Below are 18,039 nucleotides of genomic sequence, written 5' to 3' on the forward strand. Positions count from 1 at the left end.
TGTTTCTCTGAAAACAAAGCTTAAGCGAGTTAAAGAAGTGCATTCTGTGTCGGAATGTTTGTTTTTGTTTTGGTCTGTGTGACACTCTGGGTTGCCGGTTGGCGGAAAACATATTTCAGCCATAAGGCAGCAAATTAACTGGGACAGAGATTGCAGATTCTACCTTAACTATAAAGCCTTGGCATCCGTCTAAAAAAAGGCATATTACAAGATCAACAACTCATCAACTTACTGTGTAAGGCTTCTCACCTACCATTGTCAATTTCACTCGTTCCTGTTGTGCACAGTGTTGGGGAAAGTTACTTTTAAAAGCAATGCTTTAAAATATAGCAAATGTCACCTTGCTTGCTTATTTTTAATACAAGAAAAAAGTTTTATTTTTGGCAATTTAAAATACCTTTTATTCCCCCGGGTTGAAAGAAATGTAAATTCATGTTAAAACAAAACTATTCAGCCATTCGGGATTGCATGAAGAATAGGATGCAGGAGAAGAATGTCCTGTTTATATAAAGTCATTTTTGATTAGTATGGTTTAATCGGATCATCGAAGGCACAACAGCAGAGACACTGGATAATAAATCTGGATTAAATACATAAAGGATATTTGTTCTATTTAACATATTTAATTATTACAGGTTTCCATCATATTGCTTTTATTTTTTTGTAATACTGAATCTGTTTTTGTGCAAGTGAGATAAGTGAATGCATGTTCACACTTACTCCCGATTTCTCTCTACATGGGGACAGGAGCACTGTCAGTCAACAAATGGGGGAAAACAAAGTAACTGGTGCTACTTATTTAAAAAACTCAGAAATTTTCTTGTAAATTAAAAAGTAGTGCATTACTTTACTAGTTACTTGAAATTTGAATTTGGACTGCAGAAACTTATAAAAAATGTTTGTCCATTTGCATGCCACTTGATTTCACAAATCTTGAATTTGAACATACAGATACAATCACTAAAACTATTCATCTTGTCTGCAATATGCATGGAGATTGAATTCCATCTCTCTCTGGCATTCCTTTATATTCAGACTCTCTCAGACGGAGCAGACTAGTCCTACTCAGGTCAACAGAGACTTCTTCAGCAAATATTATTTATTAGACTTTTTTCATCATTGCAAAGCTGTGAGAAAGCAGAGTTTACAGTAACTGCTGCCCCCGTAAGCGTATTAAAGTACCATCTGCCTCATGTCTGCCAACCACTGGCCCGACAGTAGGGCTACGGGGGCATTTCATAAAGAAAATTCAATCCATCATGCTCCCACATGAAATTAATATATGTCACAGCCACTTCTGACGATTTAATATCAAGCTGAGAGAGACGCTCCCCACTGTAGACTGTTCTGGTGTTTCACCGGAAAAAGACAGCCTGCGATCTCTTCAGCTGACTTCCAGTTTCACCAAATCTCATCCCATTTCATTTATAAATGATTTAGCATTTAGTTTGAAATTCAATTTAATGGCTGGAGCGCATTAAATCATGGCTCTTTCAAAAGAACAGATTAGTTAGACAGTTACAATAGCTGCTAGAGCACTAATAGTTTTATCTCTGAAATCTGACTGAATATGAGACATTTTAGAAGCTACTGAAACATGGTTATTATATACATTAGCCTGTGACCAGTTATAAACTGAATTATTATTAATGTGGCAAGCTTCTGCACCATGACAAAAACCCTCCCATCTATTCTTTAATTATTATTTTTTTAATAAAATAAATAAATAATACAAAACAAAAACATTAATTTGGAGCTCATTCAATTTCTTGAATACACCACCATTTTTATTATTAAAAAGAAAACAAAGAATATACAAAATATATTACACCATTAACAGTAGTTATGTACTATGTATATAATACTTAGAAATTAAAGAATTTTGAAAATATTTTTTTAAAGCATTTTATACGCGTTATAAATTCTGCTTTCAGAATGGTCCGTAAATGGATGCCTTGACATAGATTTTTCCTCTGAAACACAAAAATGAAAATTTAAATACAATTTTAATTTTATGTTTTAAGAATGGTCAACCCTTCTCCATTCTGCAGATTTTATTGATTCTGGTTTGTACATTGTAAATCACAGAAATTCTATAATAAGTATGTCGTCTCCCAAAATCTTGGGTCTTAATTTTGTCATGTCCGTAACGTGTATTTTCAAAATCTCAAATAGTCTATATATATATATATATATATATATATATATATATATATATATATATATATATATATATATAAACTTGTTCAATGGTGGTTTAATATATTGGTAATGAATATATTCTATGAGAATTTATATTTCAGGCTTTGACTGCAAATGTCACCTTAGTAACGCTCAAATTGCGCAATAATGAAATAAAAAATAATTAGGCCTACATGATGTCTCTGGACAGTTTCTTATTTCTGCAGTATATTTTTACATTTGTATTGCCAAAACGACTGCAGCGTTGCAGTGTACAATTAAAATGGCACTGTATTTACACATGACACCGCTCCACTGATCATGTTCTGGTTACTCCACTGCACACGTCGGATCACTTCCTCCTTCACTCTAACCTCAACATGGTCCCTGACACATCACTTACCACTCCACATGCCATCTTTCGACGTAACCTACGATCACTCTCACCCTCCCGGCTATCTGCTATGGTTTCATCCTTACTTCCTTCCCCTAAACTGTTAGCATCTCTTGATTTTTTCATTAATAAAATTAAAAACATCAATGCACGGTTTTCCACACCACAATCCGTAAACCACATCTCACCAGCAAACATACACTCATTCGCATCCTTCTCTTACCTCTGTGAGGCAGAAGTCTCCAAACTCATCTTTTCTAATCACCCTACTACTTTTTCACTTGATCCTATTCCATCGCGTCTCCTTCAAGCCATTTCTCCTGCAGTTGTACATCTACTTTCTCACATCATTAACATATCCCTCCACACTGGTGTTTTTCCCTCAACATTTAGACAGGCTCATATAAAACCACTACTTAAAGAGCCACACAGATGGGAAATCAAAAATGACCTGTATTACAGTGTATGATGTAGCTGTCCATCAGTGTAAACAATGTGCAAAGTAATTAAACCAAAAAGTACACGATTTATAAAGTTATTGGCTTCTAAAGTAAGGAGTCGACTCTGAATTGCTGAAACGAGTCGTTATAGATTTCAAATCTTTTGCCCATCTCTATGTACGTCACTAGGAACACTTTGCATAATAATTTCCGCCTACCGTCTTGGGAGAAACGGAACTCTGAGCTGCCCCACCCCCCACACAGACGCTCTGGTTGGTTTGAGAGCATCATGTCGAGGAGACAGTGTGTTTTTAATTGTAAAGGCAAGTTTGTTTTATTTAGACTGCCAAAGAATGAAGATCAGAAAAACCAATGGCTAAAATTCATTTTTACCACCATACAAGAGCAGTACAACAAATCCTTGTTGTGTTCACAACATTTCACTGATGACTGCTTTTCTAATCTCGGTGAGTACAAGGCGGGATTTTCAAAGCGCTTGGCCATAAATGCGAAGTATGATTATGAAGTTATGTGTCTGTTTTCTCCCGAGCGTCTTATCAGTATGTGTGCTGTCTGCAGCCTTTCTCTGCGCTGATCGTCATGTACAAACACGTCTTTAAAATGAAGTGTAACTCCGTGAATACTCAACGAAGAGACATGAGAGAGATAACTATAGAAAGCCTGACATGTCTACTTTGAAACTAAACAAGAGCTGCGGAAAACAGATATTCTGTGATGAAGTAATCCATATGAAAACAACGCAATGTCTGTTTTTCATGTCTTCCTTCACGACCACGCCCCCACACTGAACGCGCTATTCAGATTCAAACTGAAGCGCGCAGCTTTAATACACCCACACAGAAGAAAAAGCAGCGAGACTGTTCAAGTTTTTTATTTTACTGTTTGCTTCGCGATGAGAGGATTAAGACATAATTCACCCCAAACGCATAGTTTACCATGGAGGTGTGTGCGGAACAACCAATCAAACCTGACTATGTTAGTTGACCAATCAGAACACAGTATGCTAACGAAAGGTGGGGTTTAAGGAAACTGAATCTTTTTAACAGATTTGCGCGAACCGTTTGGGGATCTCTGAGAATTGATGTAATTTCAAAATGATATTTTGACAATGTTTTTTAACCTTGGATGGATTTAAACCGAATGTACAGGACTTATAAACAGTGATAGGAAGCTTAGAATTTTCATCTTACTGGCTCTTTAAGAACTACAGACCACGAGCTGTGTTCAACCAAGTCTCTACCTGTCTCACACAGAGCAACCTCCTTGACAGCAACCAATCTGGCTTCAGAAGTGGACATTCAACTGAGACTGCCTTGCTCTCAGTTGTTGAAGCCCTAAGACTGGCATGAGCAGAATCCAAATCTTCAAGGCTTATCTTGCTTGATCTGTCCGCTGCTTTTGACACGGTTAACCGCCAGATCGTCTCGTCAACCCTACTGGTAAAGGGCATCTCAGGAACCGCATTCCAGTGGTTTGAGTCTTACTTATCAGATAGGACCTTCAAGGTATTTTGGAGAGGTGAGGTGTCCAATCCACAACATCTAACTACTGGGGTGCCTCAGGGCTCAGTTCTTGGAACACTTCTCTTCTCTGTCTACATGGCATCATTAGGTTCTGTCATTCAGAAACATGGCTTTTCATACCAATGCTATGCTCATGACACTAAACTCTACCTCTCATTCCATCCTGATGATCCGACTGTAGCTGCTCGCATCTTAGCTTGCTCCTTGAAAAACAGCTTAAAACCTTGCAGTTATGATTGATGATCAGCTAAGTTTCTCAGACCACATTGCTAAAACTGTCCAGTCCTGCAGATTTGCTTTATTTAACATCAAGAAGATCAGGCCCTTACTTTCGGAACATGCTGCAAAACTCCTTGTTTAAGGAACAGAAAACACTCCTGCATTTAAACGTGGCTCGTTTTTTTTTTTTTTTTTTTTTTGAGTTTAACTTAAATTGTATGAAAGCAAGTAAAGAAGGCTCCCTTTAAAAACACTGAAGTACTTTTTACATCATGTGCACTTTGTTGATTATTATGGGACAACTTGTGTTTAAACTTAAGGACATTTTATCAATCCGTCCATTCTTTTCAGTTTCAATGATTTAGCTAAATCGTGGCCAAGTTTAATTTAGTCGTTTCTTGCATATCTTTTCCCCAAGTAGTTATCTGTCAAAATAATGGACAGGTAATGAATAACAAAGTAGGTATGTTTTATTCGGTTTAATTCATTCAAAGAAAAAAACATAGCTTTATAAGTAGGCTACTAAATTTTCATCTGTGAATATTAAATATTTTTACCGCCAACTGCAGCCGACAAAATATTTGTGAAAATATGCTTTCATGCGTTTGTTTGATAACTTGTGGTTAAAGTGCCACTCAGCGGTCAAAAGCTGCAAATGCACTTTGCGGATGAGGCAGCACTCACAGCAGTAGCAATCTGGTTGGCCACCTACTGAAAGTCATTATAATCAGTTATTATGTCCCCACTGGATGCAACAAATACCTTGTTTGTAATGGGTTTCATTGTTTTTTTCTTGTCTCGCCGGGACAAACATCATCACAGTATGGTAAGGGTTGTAACATTTCCGTCACACGCTTGAGGTATTCGGGCCAATCACAATGCACTTGACAGCTGGCAAATCAGAGCACACCTCGCTTTCCAGACTGATAAGCTTTGTAAAAATCGATGCATTTCAGAAAGGCGGGGAATAGAGGAGCAACAATAATGTACATTAAGTGGAAAATAATGTGATTATTTAAACCTTATTATTATTATTATTATTAATTTACTTATTTTTATTTATTTGCTTATTTATGTATTTTGAGCTTTGCAAAGTGCGATCTTCATTAAAAATAAAATCACATTATTTGATTTTTTTTTATCGAATTTTTAAGTGTGGTTTGAGTCCAAATTCTTTTTGGGCTGCTGTATGTGGCATGTCTTTTAACTAAAAGATACTCCAAAGTGGTGGATGTAAGATTAGATCAGACCATGTATACTACACTTATGTCCACGACCAGAAGAAGCAGTTAATTGTATAACTCATCTAACCTTAAGATCAAGAAAGAATATGGACTGAATCTAAAAACCACACCAAAAATTGCAAATAAATCAAACAGAAGACGGGAGTGTGAGACACACAGAGCATTTGCAAAGTGGGAGGTTATGTGGTGGGGTTGGTTGGAGATTTATGAGATTTAGAAAGAGAGTTCAGGACGATGCACAGGGCACAATATACCACAGCTACCGCAGAGCCTGTGACCTTCAACGCTAGAACACGGGAATGATGATTTTCAATTAAACCGCAAAACCTTCCCGAGAAGGCCTTGCTCACGGCCTTTCATTGTGTTTCTCCTTGAGAAGACACTTCCTGAACATACTCAAAAAGACAAATGACGATCAGGTGCACAGATCAAAGACAGCAATACATACTGCATGTGGACATGATCAGGGCTCTTCTCTCACATCCTCCACAATGAGGTCACAACTTCTCATTCCGCTGACACTCTGTCCTCTGAACATAACAAACCCAACTTGGACACATTTCTCACATGTTGTTATTTTTAGTTACTGAACCAATCAACAGATCAGGACCAACACTGCCAACATGTGTTGACTTCTTCTGTAGGATTGGGATCCGGAATAAGGTGAGGTTTGTGATTTGGACTAGGAAGAGGGGTATGCGTGTTAGGATTTATGGTTAGAGGATGGGGGTTTCAGGTAAGGGGAAACTAATTATATATGGCACACATTATATGGACTATTATATTAAATTACTTTTATGTGCTTTTTGGAGCTTGACAGTTACAAATACCATCCTCACATCCCTCATCCTGGCGTTACACGGAACATACCCTGTGTTTGGAGAAGATGAACTAATCCATTCATATTATTGTTGCAAAACACTAGCATTTTACATCCAAGGCATTGCAAAACCTATTTTTTTTATAAATAAATGTGATATTATTTGAAGTAAAATCAACTTGGTTATACAATTTATTTAAACTAATTTATTTACTTTTTGTTGTTGTTGTTGTTTACACATCCATAGGCTATGATATATTTTGTGCAAAAAAAGGGGGCTAAAATCATTTTACATTGTAATATTGTAACATTGCAATCTAAAAACAAACAAAAAATGCTTTTTGTATTTAGTTAGGTCTATTCTAGTCTCTCTGCCAGCTCAGAAAAGCTGAAAAGAAAACATGCAGCCAGTTTGTTATGGGCTGTCTGAGTCTGAAACTGTGTCATCCAGCCAGCCGTTTCAATTTGTGGGTGGCTTTATGCAGAAAGCTAGCTATAAGACCACCTCCAAGTCATATATATATATATATATATATATATATATATATATATATATATATATATATATATATATATATATATATATATATATATATATATATATATATATATGGCAGCAATTCACACATCATTTTTTGACACGCCCCACTGAAGAGAGGGGCGGGGTGAGCAGTAGCTTATTATCATTTAAAGAGACATGCACCAAAACAGCTCATTGTGATTAGAGATGTTTATGACAAGGTAAAAAGGGTGTTGTTTTACAACCACTGAGGAATTTTAATCTAAGTATGTTAAAGACATTTCATGAAGACCCTAAAGAATCATGCCGACTCATGGAAAATGGGAATCTGATGTCCCTTTTAAGGCTACAATCTCTCAGGAGGTAGCAACAAGTCTTAAAGAGTGAATCATTAAGTCATTCATTCAACTGATTCGTTCAAACATCTGATTCATTCAGAAACAAAGCAAATGACTTCTTTATGAATCATTATGAATAAGTCACCGAATCATTGGAGTTCTTAATTCATTTAAAAAAAATATTCACTCAGTAATAAATTCGGAAAGTTTATTGAGTTTATAAACTCAAAGTTCTGCTGAGGGTTTGTTTGGAATTGCTGTCATTGGTGAAACTGAGCCAAAAAAAGCATATATTTTTCTAAAGGGATGTTATTGATCTTATTGTGAATATTTTGGACATGGATATACTGCTTGTTTTTTGACTTTTTGAATTTTATCAAAATATTATATTCATATTTGTTATTTCATCTTTGTGTAAAAAGACAGATCTCTCTCAGGTGATGTATGCAGGACATCTCCAATCATTTAGTCCTTCCCTTGAAACTCATGTTTATCTGCCTCCAATTTTACCCACATCTCCAAATATAATCAACAACTGCTGGATAAACCAACACATTATATTTAGAAACATAAACTGAACTTTTTTTTTTTTTTTTACATTTACATTTAACAGTACTTTACAGTATTTTAGCTCTATTGAAAATATCTGTTGCTACTTCTATTTCAACACAACTTTAAAAGAGGGCACCAGCACAGGATTGTATTAGTTTTGCTCATTCCTAGTTCCCAGAATCTTTAGTTTGAAAGCAGCTAAGTTTAGATCAAATTCAGGGTGACACGGGAACGGGACTGAGTGAGATCACAATAAAACCTCCTTTGTGTCCTTGACACTTTACAAAACCCAACACTTCAGTCATAATTAATATTTAAAGTCTGCGAAATGAGGAAAAAGGTCTTCAGCACACATTGACATTACCTGGTGACCCGCTCTGATCTGCTTCAGGACCTTCTCATAACAAACCTCCTCCATGTCATGTAGCTGCTGGACCTGTGACGAGAACATAACAATTACAACGACACTTCATATTTCTGACTAAAACATGACTGAAAAAGTCATTTTATTTGGCATAGCTGGAGATTTATTGGCTGCTGGGTACCTTATTTGTAGTCTTGACGCCAACAAAGCTCTGGCCAAGTGGAACAGGACGGAAACGACCGTCAAAGTAGAACAATCCAATGCAAGGGTTCACATGCAAGAAAGACGCCACATCCAAGTAATTCGGCAGAGTTGCTGAGAGACCAAGTATTCGAATCATGCTCTGGGTCGACTCCACCTAGAGAAAGATGGATACAGGGTGTTTTATATATATATATATATATATATATATATATATATATATATATATATATATATATATATATATATATATATATATATATATATATATATATATAAAATAATGAAACCCGAGCATATAAAGTCAAAATCTATTCAAAACATTAATAAAAACCTTAATATATATATATATATATATATATATATATATATATATATATATATATATATATATAAAAATGTTAGGGTTATGATGCCAAAAATTGCTATCTAGCAAGGCAGCTGATTTTGAGATTCAGAACAACTATTTTTACAGGTAAAATATGTTCATATTAACATCCAACGCTGCAATTATATAATGAAGTTCAGATGAGAGTATCTGACAGCAGTCACAGTAATCCTTCTTTTGACAAGTATCACCACTCTCCCACATCCTGATGTGCTATTGTGCAGCCAGAATTAAAGTTTGAAAAATAAACAACTCAAAACTAACGACAGTCTGAGCGTCTGAGGCAGAGAGAGAGAGGCAGCCGTGCTATCTGTGCTCCTCCTGCGGTGCGGCTGACAGCTAAGATTGGTAAGGCCTTTAATATGATGCAGTAGCTGTCTGTCCAGGTAATCTAGATATCACACAGCTCGTCCCTATTTAGGAGAATGATGAAAAGACTCATAGAGAAACCTTCTCTCAGGCTCAGTGAGAGCTCAGATCACCTCTGCTAGAGCGGCCATTGATGACCTTATGAACCACAGCTATGGAAAACTGACCTCTCGTGTCATACACACATTCTTCTGTTGTGTTAGGGTTCAACTAAAGCAGAACTGAGGCAAAAAACACTGAGCATATATTTAAAGCACACAACAGAATCACTAAAGACACTGTTTAAATGGTGCACTGGACAGTGATTGTTAGACAGCTGATACACACTATGGTAATGCATGCATTTCAGTTATATTTATATGGTGCCCTAATGTCATATTAACACTGCGAAGAGGCAGCCATAATTTAGTCTGGCTTTTAAGCAGCAATAAGTCTTTCTGAGTAGATAAAAAGCAGTAAAGTTGTCTTTGGAATATTTCCCTTGAATTACTGTTTTTACTGTATTTTCATCAAATAGATGCAGCTTTCAGTTTAATTAATTGGGACCTTCTGTATAACAGTATGACTTTATATATACCAGCTGTGACTTTATATCCTGCAGCTCTGCCTTTATTTTACATAAATGTTTACTTTATTTCTCATAACTGTGACATTAGGTCTTGCAATTGTGTCTTTATGGCTCAAAAGTATATTCCAAAATGTGACTTGATTTCTTATTTTGAACTTAAAGGGATGGTTCACCCAAAAGTGAAAAATTCTGTCATTGATTAATCACCCACGTGTTCTCCCAAAGACATTTTTGTTCATCTTCAGTACACAAATGAAGATATTTTTGATAAAATTACATCAGTGGTTTGATCTTAAGCTACAAGAATACTTTTGTGCACAAAGAAAACAAAAATTAGCTTTGAGGAAGCTGGCTGCATTGGAGCCTTCCGCCCCCCTCTGGCAACCCCTCCAGTCGCACGTTATTTCTCTTGCTCCTACACTCCATGTTCGTCACTTTATCAGTAAGTTGTTCAAGCTGCTTTCTCAGATTCGTAGCTGCCCTCCTATCCTCCCGTGTAGCTGCTTGAACTGAATCGACCCAGTCACATGTCTGTTTGACGGCGATGGCTAGTTTTTCAACCTCTGCTTTTAGCTCTTTTACAGAGTTGTTGGTTGCTTGTATGTCCATATGTAGGTCACGCAATTCCAGGGTCAGTACAGAGTCTATCGCATATCTTACTGTCGAGGCCACAACCGAGTCTAAAGTACTTTGCCATTCTTTAAGTGCTAGTTTGATACCATTAGCAATGATGTTGTCGAGGTCCTCTTCGGTGATGGCGAAATCTTTGAATTTGTTCTGTATTGGCGACTGCTCAACACACTTTTCCGATTGTCCTTGACTGTTGAAGTACTCATGATGGAATAGATACAGAGTGGTTCGAAATTTACTATCAGGATTATAGAATATTTGACAGAGTGAGCAGAGCGAAGGACTGTGTGTGCACTGCCATCGAAGGGTCACATCAATGCTTTCACTTTCTAATAATACCACTCACATGTATAATCACGACACGTTCAGACATGAACCGAAAATCAGCATATAGGTAGCCTAGGCTACTCGCTTCACAGATCAATTGTATGTCCCAATGATCACAGTCCTACTACTGATGACCTTAGAAATCATAAAAGCACATATTTTTCTAAGAGTATAGCCAGCATGTTTAGTTTCGCTTATAGCTTAAACTTTACCTGGGAGTTTCCTGCTCTGACTCAAAAGCTGAAAAAAGCTACTGTTGCTTCCTTCGTCACCTTCAAAATAAATAAGCATTGTACACTAGGCTATATAGGCTAGAAATGGAAAAGCAGTTTCTGGTCAATTTTGGCACTAAAAAAAAAATACTGTATCTTCATATGTAAAACAGTGTGCTAGTTTGTCATTAAGATGCTCTTTTAAAAGATCTATCATTATATACATTTGTAATATATATTTATTTTAAATTGATTTTATCTATTGTAAGTCGATTTGAATGAAAGCTTCCGTCTGCCAAATGATTATGTAAATATTAGGGTGGAACAGTTCCACTTTTTCACAGTTTGGTTTGTTTCACGGTTTTAGAGTCACGGTTTCGGTATAGTTGTATATGCTATGTTTATGGAAAAAAATGTTGAACCATGTGTGCTAAACTCAACAGTTCGGTTTTTTCAGTGAACCACAGTAAATATTAGGGATGTCAACGATTAATCGATGATCGATTAATTGTCGATAAGAGATGCAATCGATTAAGGCTATCGATGGTCGGTTAACCGATTCAATGTTGGGCTGCGTGCGGCTCATGCGCACTCAACACGTGCGAGCGGCTGTGAGTGACGGTGACGATATATAAAAGCATCATCATTCATTCACAATGTACAAATTAAGCTTTTAATGTGATTTAAACTTTAAAGTACATTAAAATAGAAACAACATAAAAGTTATTCAACATTAAAAGCAATAGAAATGTAGTTACTAATCATTTCATCAGATAACTGTTTTATATCGTGCGCTTTGCAGGGCTGCGGGACACAGTGACAGGACAGGTAGTCTATTCATTCCTACAACTTGTTAATTCATTCCTACGAATTATTAATGTGGCAATTGTCCATGTTTCATTAATTGTGTTCCCTAAATAACCCATGATTTAAGTGAAATAAGGGAACAAATTAATAAATCGAACGAATTTTTTATTCATGAAATCTTTAATTTCCCTTCCCATGTTTACCACAGTAAGAGATGTGAAAACAGTTATTAAAAGCGAAAGATAATAAAATAAACCTGGGAAATTAGAGGGTTAGACTATGAAGATTTAGGAAAAGAAACAATGCCTAAATATACTGAATTTGAGGAAATTCGTGACTAACCGGCAAACCAGAACAAAGCCGCGTAAATGAAGACTATGGGGTCCAAAAGCATGGTCGTGATCTAACATTTTCCAGTTAACCTATTATTCCTCTAATAAACAAAGCTTTTATACCACACTTGTCATAATCAGATCTTATCATTTCTAAATAAATAATTGCTGGATTCAAAACAGCGATTAATAGGCGCTGTGACCGACACATTCCTGGAGCATTCAGTTTAAATAGACCATAGTATACCGGTCCACTCTGCTGTTATGCCAAGGACGTTTTTGCTCATATGAAGAGGATCATCTTTTCCGTCTATATGCGAATGCGTGTTAAGTACAAGCCTAGTTTACATTATAAATAATAGTTTAACATTCAAATACATTGCGAATATGGAAACATTTCGATTTGTGCCGAATGAGACATGAGCAATAACCTCCAAATAAATCTAGCCAAAGCCCCGCTCGCTCATCCTCGTCTGCACGCATGCACTGTCACGATCTAATGATTTTAATGATTACGGATTTTTTTAAAATCTTACATTTTCTAGGACAGAATCCAGCAGGATCAAATTAATGTGAGCAACTGTGTTTTGGTGCAGCAGCGCCGATGTAGTTCACTTAATGTGCAGCGCAGTCACACGCGCTCCACATTTCGGATAATTTTATACAATAATGTCAGTTGAAAACATTGCAATTGTGCTTTAAAATACAACAACGAGCACCACAAAACCATTTAAAGATGCGCGTTCAGCGTTCTCCGTGCGGGATTGGAAACTGTCAACAAAGTAAAATGACATCAAAAGTATGGCGCGCTCTCTTCATTTTATCAAATGATCATAATAGCATCTATTCATTTTATAATCCTGCTACTAGCATTTTATTCAGACTAAAACCTCTTTAATTCAAGTGAGAAAGCGTTTTGTGTGTGTGTGTGGCTTTTGCACATCCTGTCATACCGCTGACTGCGTGCCTGCAATAGACGCATTTTGCAGTATTATGGTTAACGATTAATCGATTAATTGATCGTTAATTTAAACGACGATCGATCATGGAAATAATCGAAATTTGACATCCCTAGTAAATATAAATGTAATTCTGACCGACCTGCTCCCTTATTGGCGAAAATGGCTGGGATTTTGCAGCAACTTGCTGCATCTGTGGCCAGGGCTTTTCTCCTTTCCCTCTCTGCTCCTCCTTTGCGCTCCATTTTTTGCACGATTTTCTGAGATAAAGCCTGCCTCTGGATATAGCCAATTAGGCAGTGCTTCGCTGATGTTTGCTCATGTGGTGGGTTCATATCACTCCGCGTTCGCCTGATTCGTAGATTCATAAGACCGTCAATTAATTCGTAGTTGCATAACAGCCTATTGCACGTCAGCCTGATCGACTGCACAGGTGCAGCCGGCAGGCCAGAATGACCGTCAGGCCACCGGGAAATGTCCCGGTGCTCCCGATGGCCATACCGCCCCTGGCTATAGGCTAATCCGTAAGAAATGCATTTTTCTCCGGCGCGTTCACTACTGCGAAGATCGCGAGTCAGTGTCAACCTCATCTTTGCAGCTGACACAGAAACACTTGTTTATTAATAAACAATTAAAATGTCATAATTTTTTTTTTTTACAGTGTTTAGGTGCCGTTTATATAAACGCGTCACCACTGCATGAGAGAGAGAGAGAGAGAGAGAGAGACACCCATGCAAGGTCTCTCCCGCTCTGCCGTGGGCTCGCTACACGGTTTGCATGCGCGCTTTTGCTCGCTCGCTCTAGATTTGCAGGAGATTTGAACTAATTTCCAGGAATCATAACATTACAAAAGGAAATTGTAATATCTTTTTATTATTATTTTGGTATGAGGAACATTCACCCGCCAGTGTGGCAGATAGCCTTTTGAGATTAAGCCTGTTTCACACCGGACACCGAAGCAACGCGGAACGGAAAATCACGCGCGGTCCGCCGCCAGCCTGTTCACACCTATGATCGCATTTGTCATTCGTGGTATTTTAATTTGAAAATTGCTTATATTTTGACAATTGACCGGATTGTCTCGTGTTTCTTGGTGTGACTTCCTTCCGGAATTGACGCTGAAACTGCCGCTTCACTGTCGCCAAACGGAAAATCTAACCGCACTTGGCGCTTGTTAATTTCGGACCCTGGCTGCGGGCCAGTAAAAACTGGGCTGCGGGCCGCGGTTTGGACACCCATGATATAGACCCAGTTAGATGGGGCTTCGAGAATTTACTACCTCGTCAGGTGACGTTTACTACTTTTTACTGGCCTTAATTTGGCATAATTTAATTTACTACCTTTTACAACCCCGCGGAAACCCTGTAAGACTTTTTATTTTTTTATTTTTTTTAACCTGTTAACCTTACCCCCCATTATGGGAATCACAGCTGAAAGTGCTCTACCTAACTTATAATTGCAACAGTTTCCTACTTTAGTGTGTTACAAGCATAATTTTGGTGTCTTTGGAAAGACGACCCTTTGGGCTTTACTTTTTATCAACAAGATTTGATAATGTTCAAACATATTAAAAGTTATAGATAAAATTAAAGTTAAGTGCCTTGATTTTTTTTTTTTTTTTTTTTTTACCACACTTAAATATTTTTTTATTTGATATAAAAATACATGAAATCAGTCCTGGAGCAATCTAGAAAAGTAATGGATTGAAAGTCACGTCTCATGTGTTTCTATTTCAAATCTGAATAAGATATCATGAAAAATGAGGCCCCTGCAAATATTTTTATGAGACTATGTCTAGAACCCCCACGCCCCAAATATAAGAAAATATTTACCAACTGTATTGAAGGCTTCTACAAACTATTTAGTCAGTAAACATACCACTGCATAGTTTTTTTTTTTTCAATTTTAAAACACTAGACAGAAACTTAGCTGATTTGCACTCAAACAGATGGTAATCATGCAGATACATACACATTAAACATAAAACGCACTCTCACAAATATAAAAACTGTTAAAATATAACAAACTGAGAGGTGCGTCAGAGCGCGTCACGAGCCATCACGAGAGAGCGCCAGAATTCAAATATACTATCTTTCGCCTATCTTTTATTCACTTTTTTTTTTCCGGTGGATCGTCTCTTTCTGTTTGCGACACTGTACGCTGCAAAACCATGCCGTTTTTACTACCAAGACGCTGTTTCTGACCATGAGTTATTCCATGATGGACACAAACCGTTCTGTTGCTGAAGAACTGAAACGTAAACAAAGGAATTATAATCCATATTACAACGTTATTGCTTCGTTGGACTAAATGTGCTTCATGAGATGTCGTTCAGTGGACCCTTACCTTTCTAGTTAAACCGGGATTTACAGCTGTGGATGTGTTTATGACTCGTTATTACGACGGATCTGGTATGTACAGCGTTTCCTTTGTTCATGTTTTTATGTGTACTTGATTACACAAATGTAGCAAATACAGTCTTTGTAAGCTTTCCATTGAAAAACAGCGATCTGTCGTCGATGCTTGAAGCTTAGATCTTTATAATGATACATAGATTGTCAAGATTAAATTTGTCCCGTTTCATTTAATCTATTCATAAACACTGACACATGCGAGTTTAGGGGCATTGAGGACGCCCGCGTCGGGGTGCTCGCTAACAGGTTAATGGTCACCAAGGCTGCGTTATTTTTATTTTACTTAAAATACTGTTAAATAATGCAGTAATTTTAAATAACTATTCTGTTTTAAAATGTAATTTGTTTTTGTGATAACCCATGAGAAATGTGAAAAGACTATATGTAAAATTATGACAGAGAAAAAGAGAGAGAAAGAGTTCCACGTAATTAAGAAATAAATTATATTTGAATGATGAAATTTCCTGCCGAATGTTCAGAAAAACATAATTTCAAGAGGTTATAAAGTAAAAGCTTTCAGAACTCTCTCATCTCTGTGTTTGTCCTTTGAGGACTATCTGACACTTTTATAGTGGGTCAAGTTTTAAAAGACAGGCTCTTTCTTTTAATAAACGACATGGCAGAGTGCACTTTTATGTCTGTGAGGTAACAGTAATGATAATGGTGCTGAGGAGATCTCTCTCACTGCCCTTGCAGAAGAGGACCGTGATTGAGGAGAGTAAAGTAACACCATATAAATACCATGTACAGATGCGTGAAAACTAATAGTCAGTGTTAGGATCACTGAATCTGAGAAGCCTTCAGCACATTCGAAAACATGATGGCTGAATTTGGTTCAAAAGTAAGATGTATTTTTTTCTATCATTTTTAAATGGGTTGCAAGTATTTTCTGATTCATTAAAAACAAAAATGCTATATGCACATAAAATGCTGACCCTACTAACCATGAAATCATATATCATTAGTTATCTTAGCAAAATAAATCGCTTTTATTTCTTTGATATCCCAATTATTTTGTTGATTACACTGTTCGTAGTGCTCTCCAGTGCACAGCCAATGCGAATCTGTCTACAAAGGTGTTTTCTCCCATCTAATACACCAATATCACCCTCAGATACAGTCAATCCAAAGAGCTTGAATATGACCCTAAGCTCAGCTTAAAAGGGGTCATATGATGTGATTTACATTTTTCCTTTCTCTTTGTGTTACAAGCCCTTACTGCATAAAGAAGACTTGTAAAGTTGCAAAGACTAAAGTAAATATAGTAAATATAGGTAATGTTCTTTTTAGCAAAATCATATGACCCCTTTAAATATGCCTGTACTTGCCTGTGAGAAGAGGTATGAAATAATCATAATTTAACAATCCCATAATCAATTCTGGTTCCCAGGAGTGTGCATGTGTGCTATCTTTAGGCTGCACTAAGGCTGGCAGCCTAGCTAAAATAAGCAAACGCAATCTTCACTAACTTTTTGATGTAAAAAAGCTAAGCATTTGACAATGTCTAAACAAAAATGGCAAAAACATGAATTACGGAATTGATGCTAGAGGATTCAACAACCCTAATATATCAACCTTGTTTTTGTTTTCCTTCCTGAAGAAAAAAAAGCCAAGAAACATTGTTTTCCATCTCCTCCACCATCTTTTATTAATGATGCCCCTCATTTTGCTACTTCCACAGGCCACGATCTTGCTTACTGTGCAGAAATCAATAATTCAAGTCTCCCAAAGACAAGAATTCCTTCAAATTGTGTTGACTTTTGGCTCTATTACTGTGCACATACCCTAATTAAAATAAGAGACACAGGAAAATATTTCTGCTGTGTTATGGGGTAAAATTTCTTGATTTTGTGGCATTTCTACTTCTTTTTTCTCTAAGGAAAAAAAAAAACTATTGTGCATGTAACAAATAAAAAATTAACCATTTTGTACATGGTTTCTATATGAACATGAACACAATTTACAATGTAAAACAGTTTAAAATAAAAAAGAGCTTAAATGTAACTGTTGTGGAAGCTTAAGTGTCAAAACTGTTGTCTGCATATCAATTACTGTATTATTAATATACATTTTATCTGTTAATATAGATATATAAAAAAAAGGCCAGCTACATATGGCACCCTAAGTTAAACTGTTCCAACTGTTCCTTCTTAATACTATGGTGGCTCAAAACATTTCACTTTGTAGGTGGCCAAACAAGAAAAGGTCCTAAGCCT

The 18,039-nt window shown here is 36.7% G+C and overlaps 1 protein-coding gene across 1 annotated transcript in view; it reads right to left on the reverse strand.

Annotated features, from left to right (window-relative positions):
• The window catches only part of ascc3 (activating signal cointegrator 1 complex subunit 3), a 184,131-nt gene that overhangs the window by 62,613 nt on the left and 103,479 nt on the right, over positions 1 to 18,039 (reverse strand). The window contains exons 12-13 of the mRNA XM_026228825.1: positions 8,798 to 8,974; positions 8,617 to 8,688 (exon numbers count right to left, since the gene is read on the reverse strand). Of these exons, the coding sequence (XP_026084610.1) occupies positions 8,617 to 8,688; positions 8,798 to 8,974 (249 nt within the window). The remainder of the gene's footprint in view (positions 1 to 8,616; positions 8,689 to 8,797; positions 8,975 to 18,039) is intronic.

This window comes from Carassius auratus, chromosome 41, assembly GCF_003368295.1.
Source record: "Carassius auratus strain Wakin chromosome 41, ASM336829v1, whole genome shotgun sequence".
NCBI classification, from domain to species: Eukaryota; Metazoa; Chordata; class Actinopteri; order Cypriniformes; family Cyprinidae; genus Carassius; species Carassius auratus.